At 33.5% G+C, this 7,117-nt stretch overlaps 1 protein-coding gene across 2 annotated transcripts in view; it reads left to right on the forward strand.

Moving 5' to 3' along the window:
* Positions 1-7,117, forward strand: part of LOC129275604 (uncharacterized) — an 18,763-nt gene extending 11,646 nt beyond the window's left edge. For both annotated transcript variants that reach the window (XM_064109353.1, XM_054912120.2), the window contains exon 5: positions 846-7,117. In XM_064109353.1, the coding sequence (XP_063965423.1) occupies positions 846-1,082 (237 nt within the window). In that variant the 3' untranslated portion in view covers positions 1,083-7,117. The remainder of the gene's footprint in view (positions 1-845) is intronic.

The raw sequence follows: 7,117 nt of genomic DNA on the forward strand, positions 1-7,117 counted from the left end.
CTGCAGACTGACCAATTGATTTTTTTAAATACAAATATATGTATCTTCGACATGGGAATCAAATGAAACATGTCGCATTAAATTTTTTTTTTTTTTTTTGGGGGGGGAAGTTTGGTAAAAATTGATTGCAAATTTGAGTTTTGTTCGAAAACGAGCTAAATCCAAAACAGGTTTGTTCCAGTAGGAGCTAAATCCACTATACGGTTATCTAAATTTTGTTATTTTTCATATTTTACATAAAGTTATGCATTTATTTTTGGGGTACACGTTGTGGATACAAGTTCACACCCTCAGTGCAAATTTTGATGAAAATAAAATAATGTTACAATTTCTATGAGTATTCTTGGATTGGATTAAGCTCCTTTTGGAATTAGATATCGAAAAGTCACCGTCCTTAGAAAAGATGATTTTTTGTTCTTTTTGTAATTTTCAATGGAATTAAAAATCAGAAAAGATGTGAAATGCATTTTGGTAGCCATATTTATGTGCTACGTGTTCAATTTTCAATAGAAAAATACAAAAAGTGGATTTAGCCCCTTTTGGAACAAAACTCTTCGAATGATGCCATGTCTGATTTATATACCATGTTAATTCTTCTGATGTTATAATATTGTTTTTGTTTTATGTTCATATAATAATAATAAAAATAATTAGACCTATATCGCGCCAAATCCACTCTGCAGAGCGCTTTTTAGGAATATATTTCATACATGAAATATGTAGAATAAAGTCAATCAAAAACAGCAGCAACAACAACAACAACAACACATGAACACCGATCTACACCCCCTTCCCATTATTACTACAAGTTTTATTTACGTCACTTTTTTTCTATTCCTTTACAGGTGATCGACATAACTTCAGCACGCATCGTAAATCTAAACTATGAACGAATAGGTGTCATCCCAGCCGGTTACGTCACTATTTCAAATGGTCCAATCATACGAGGGTTATGTGCAGGAGATGAATCTTATTGGACCGAACAAACTGGAATGGCTGACCAAGGCGGGAGGAAAAGACGATCGGTCTCGGGTTCAGTACGAATATGCGTATTCGGATTTTGCTTCAATGTTTCCTTTTAGGCGTTCCAGAGAGAAGGCCCAGTGTGGAACTAAATAATAATAATAATATTAATAATAATAATAATAATATTCCGCATTTATATAGCACTTAACACGTCGGAAAGACGTCTATTATTACCCCGGTCATTGGATCCTTCCATGCCTGCATACAATGTACACACCGTCTCCACTCCTTTTATTGTTGTATATTACCATACTAACTATGTTACCATACTTACTATGTTACCATACTAACTATGTTACCATACTTACTATGTTACCATACTAACTATGTTACCATACTTACTATGTTACCATACTTACTATGTTACCATACTAACTATGTTACCATACTTACTATGTTACCATACTTACTATGTTACCATACTAACTATGTTACCATACTTACCATGTTACCATACTTACTATGTTACCATACTAACTATATTACCATACTAATTATGTTACCATACTTACTATGTTACCATACTAACTATGTTACCATACTTACTATGTTACCATACTAACTATGTTACCATACTTACTATGTTACCATACTTACTATATTACCATACTAATTATGTTACCATACTTACTATATTACCATACTTACTATATTACCATACTAATTATGTTACCATACTTACTATATTCCATACTAACTATGTTACCATACTTACTATGTTATCATACTAATCATGTCATCTTCTTCTTTCGATATGCTTTGGGGCCGGTCCACACACCACACTGCAAAAAAGAACAACAAAAAACACAACGGTGTTAAGTTTACAACACATGGTGTTCACAGAGTACTACACCAAACATTAACGTACCAGTGTTAGATTCATGTCCACAGTTACCACGTTATAATGATTGACATTTATAAAGTTATAATTAAAAACTAAACTGATAACTCACTTTTTGTTATTTCTCTTGCTCTTCATTCTCCACTTCTTCTTGTTTAGTCAATATCCAATGGTGTTATATTAACATATTTCGTTTGTTACTTTAACCCCGGACTTTAACACTATTTGGTGTTATGTGTAAACTAGTGTATATTTAAAACCCGAGGGTCTTCTCCTCTCAGAACGCTACAGATGTTCTTCTTAACACCAAATTGTGTAGTATCCATATTATTATAGCATCGGCCTTCATCATTGTAAAAGGGAAGGTTCACCCTGATGTTCGCGTTTGTATAAGAAGCAGAAAAAATTAGTGAAGGTTATGAAGTTATGATTGTTATGTTAGCTCTTCTATATTTCATGCGATGTATAATTCCAAACAATGTCTTGAAAAGAATGAAAGTAATATTTATTTGTGGGGTGGATCATTTCATATCCCATTCTGTAAGGAAATCATTGTTGTCCTATATATTCCATTCAATCTATACTACATGATATGAAGGAAGCTGCTCGCATATGAGTAAAACAAAGCAAAATATTCATAACTCACTTATTATTTGTTTTTTTCATCAAACCTTCCCCTAATTTTTTGCTTTATATTAAAAACAAACTTATCAGGGTAAACTTCCCCTTTAAAGCCTATATTTAGTTATTGTAAACAATAGTGCATGTTACTAGCTATTCCACTGTACAATTGGTGTGTTTGCTGTGTGTGACCGATATAAACTTTTGTTGTTGTTGGATTAAAGGCTTATTTTAAATTCGTCTAATGCCAATTCCTCCAATTGCAAACTGGTCTACTATCATTACCGTCAGTTCATCCACTATCCACGTGGTCTAATTACCAATTCGTCCACTCACCATTTCGGCTAATAACCAGTTGGTCCAATAGCCTTTGTGGGCGCGTAATTCTGACACTCGCCTTTCAAACAGAGGGTCGTGGGTTCGAATCGTAGCCATGGCGTGTTTTCCTTCAGCAAGAAATTGATTCACATTGTGCTGCACTCAACCCAGGTGAGATGAATGGTTACCCGGCAGGATTAATTCCTTGCATGCCCTGAGCGCCAGTGATGATAGCTCGAGCTAAAGCCGGGTTAATAAAAGCAAGCGCTTTGTATCCTCAGGTATAAATATATATCCAGCTGTTATTATTATTTGGCCTAATTGGACTAAGTGCTAATTGTGCAAAATGAATGTAAATGAAATAGATATAAGACCAAATGGTTATAAGACGAAATGTTCACAGAGGAAATGGTGATTAGGCGAAGTGATAATTGGACCACATGGTGATTGGACAAAATTGTTGTTAGACGAAATGTTGATAGACGGAATGGCATTAGACTAAATGAAAGCAGAACATATGATGAGTTGACAGTAGACAAATTGGCAATTTACCGATTTTTTTTTTCATCAGATGCCCAATAAAAGAAACCCTGCATTATATTGTTGTTTATATAACGCCACTTCCAACATGGAAATGGGTTCGATATTTAATGATATAATCTTTGTCTGTGACTCATTATCATCGACTTACTAAATTTACAATGTGAGTGCCAAAAGGGTTATTTTTAATCATAAAAAATCGTTAATTCCAAATTTCAATTCTAACGACTGAAATGCAAATGTTGAATTCTATCGGCAAAATAAAAACAAAACAAACACCCAATTACCACTGCGTTTGGGGGGATGTTAAATGATACTCGAGTATAATTGACATAACTTACACTTTACTAAAGCTTTAGAGTGCATGGCTTTAATATCAATGTTATATACCTTGGTGTGTCGTGCTATTGTGTTAATCTACTCAGTTCCTAAAGATGGTTTGAAAAAAAAGGTCGAACATTTCAAATTTAATCATGAATCTATGAATTTTCTTCATCACTTTGTATATCCATGGTATCATGTATATTGTCATGTACATAGTCTTATATTATTACGCACAATATTGCAGTAAAGAGTGTAACTACACTTCATACCGTTGCACTTTATAAAGAGTAGTAGCTAGGATTATTGAAAGTCATTTTGAAATTGACTTGTTCGATTTGGAAAAGGGGTTTCTCCATCTACCCCTTAAATTGGATTTTTAATCTTTATTGGATGTGTTAAGTAGTAGCCATAGATATGCAAAATATACATAAATCATAACGAAAATCATTTTGATTTTGTGCCTGGAAGTGAATCATGAAATTGTACCTTTTTTTGAAATGTGAATCTCTTCTATTATGGGATCTGTGTACTGTAAATAATGAATTGAGTGAAATGTTTCCATAAAGTTCATGATGATATTTCTTGAAATATACCTGTATACGTGAATGGCACATAATCAAACCCACATTTAAAGGTCAAGTCCACTTCAGAAATACAATGATTTGAATAAATGGAGAAAATCAAACTAGCAAAACGCTAGAAATTTCATCAAAATCAGATGTAAAATAAGAAAGTTACGACATTCTAAGTTTCGCTTATTTTTCACAAAACAGTTATATTCACATCTCAGTGACATGCAAATGAGTCAGTCGATGATGATCATCACTCACTATTTCTTTTGTTTTTATTGTTTGAATTATACAATATTTCATTTTTTAGACAGATTTGACAATAAGGACCAACTCGACTGAACCATATTGTATCAAAATAATGCTAATTCCACGCTTGACAACGAGGAGAAAATTAGAATATTTCATAAAATACAAAAGAAATAGTGAGTGAAAGACGTCATCAGTCTCCTCATTGTATACCGACCAGGATGTGCATATAACTGTTTTGTGACATTAAGCGAAACTTTAAAATGTCAACTTATTTTATATCCGATTTTGATGAAATTTTCAGTGTTATGTTTGTTGGATTTTTCTTTTTGTCAAATCAACTTATGGGTAGGGTGGACTTGTCCTTTAAGGGGAAATTTGTACATTTAGGACGTATCACGCATCGAAGGAGGTTTAAGAAAAGAAATAGTGATAGGGATATTACTAAAAGAAAGCAGAACAGAAAGAATTAACAGATAAACTAATGGAACTTCTGAAAACTAAATAAAACCCCAAAAGATAACAAATAACTTTAAAATCCATGACCAGTTCATTTGTTGTGATATTTATCAAAAGTATTGGGGCGATTTTTTTTCACGTCAATACTTGTACACCCGACACGAGATTGCAGTGGGAATGATGAACAAACGGGCTGTTTCGGAGGCTTTGAATAAGATCACAAATCTCGGACTCGAGTCTTGCCTCAATTTTTAATTGAAAAAAAAAAACCTTTGAAAAATCGTTATAGGCGAAACTCAATCCAAGGTCCATGAACTCTACTGCACGATTAGCCTACTGATAGAACCACACCAATCCACCTCATTAATTGGTCGGAAATTACAATATATCCTACCGTGTTTTTTTTGGGTCCATGACTATTCATGAGGCGTAGCAAGACTAAATAAATCCTATTATATCGTCATTCACACTGCCCTCTCGCGTTGGGTGCGCAAGTAATGATCACTGATCTGAATACTATTTTCAGATCAGTCAGTGGTAATGAGAAAAAAAAAATCGCTGTCGGTCTCACGGGCCTAATAACATTGGGAAGGCAACCCATTTTCAATTTTTTTATATTTTGATATGGCTGATTGACAAAGTGTATGAATATGATTTTCCATCTAACACTGATTCTATTTTTGGTAATAACTGACTGAGCTTCCTTTTCCAAAATTGGGAAAAAATATCAGCAACTTTGGAACTATATTTTGACTGGCGGAAGGATAAGGGCTATTTTACCGTTTCAGGAGATTCATTTATAAATGCCGATTTATCAAAAAAAAAATGAGCCGGTCGAGGGACCCTTTTCTGGTCAGATATGGATTGTCAGATCCTATCCACCGGTAGTAAACATTCGACCCCCGAATTTCATCCTTATTTTTCATGGATTTTTTAAAAGTGCAATTTTAACACACGAGTCTATGGGAAATGTTTTAGGCCTGTGATACCTGTCGGGTGCAGATGTGTAGGGTGGACCCACTGGTCTGAACTATATACGATAGTGTACAGATCAGTGGATGGACCCCGTGCAGAGTGACTGCCCTATACCTCTCCGACTATTGTGCCAGTATGTAGAGAATATTTTTTAATAACATTCTTTTATACACGATGGTCTGTAAAATGATTGAAAAGACAGATAAGACATAAATATTTGTATTGTGTTATGTATTGACAAGACTCTGACCTGCTGACAGTCATGAGTTTATCTGTATGTAAAACAATTATGAGTAACCATGGCTTGGGGGAAGAATTAAATGAAATACAACGATTGTAACCATTAATCGTGGGCTTCTGTACATTAAAGAGTTACTCTAGGCTGAAAATAATATGATCTGAACAGATAAAGTGAAATCTGACAAAATAACTTCTGATTTTGTTCTGAAGGTTTCCATAGAGAAAGAAGTATAGTGTAGTACTACACTATGAAAAAATAACATAAAACAATACATCACAATCGGACAAGGAATAACAAGGTAAAGTTATGATATTTTAAAGCTTAGCATCATTTTTCGGGGGAACATTACCATGGATTCCTTTATGTATATGCAATGATCATGCTGATGATGGCATTTCCCCTCTTATTCTTTTGTATTTCATTATTATGAAATCATATTTAGTGAAATTTGTCCTCCAAATGACTTCTAGGTAAGATAATCATTGCTTCAAATTATTTTGTTACAAGGGAGACACATTTACGGAAATATGAAATAATCTTGATTTTATATAATAACACAAGGAAAAAAAGAGAGTCGGGACTTGACATGATAAACCAACCTATAAAGCATATTTATGACAGCGTGATAGCATAATAATTGTGTCCACAAAATATGGCTTGACTTTTAGTAACTTCGTTATTTGTAATCCGATTTTGATGACATTTTCAGCGTTTTACTCGGTGAATATTACTCTTTATTATATACCCCGAGTACATCTTTAAAAGCAATATTAATTGAATTTTTCCATTATTTAAATGATTGAAGGTCACTATTGGAAATGTTGGTTTGGATCAGAATATGATCGAATCACTTAACTATTTTACAAAGTGCTTTCAAGTATTTAGAAAATCTGATATCCATTCATTTCAGTAGTATCAACCGATTAAAGTAACATTAGATTACAAAGAAATTGA

Source organism: Lytechinus pictus, chromosome 14, assembly GCF_037042905.1.
Source record: "Lytechinus pictus isolate F3 Inbred chromosome 14, Lp3.0, whole genome shotgun sequence".
NCBI classification, from domain to species: Eukaryota; Metazoa; Echinodermata; class Echinoidea; order Temnopleuroida; family Toxopneustidae; genus Lytechinus; species Lytechinus pictus.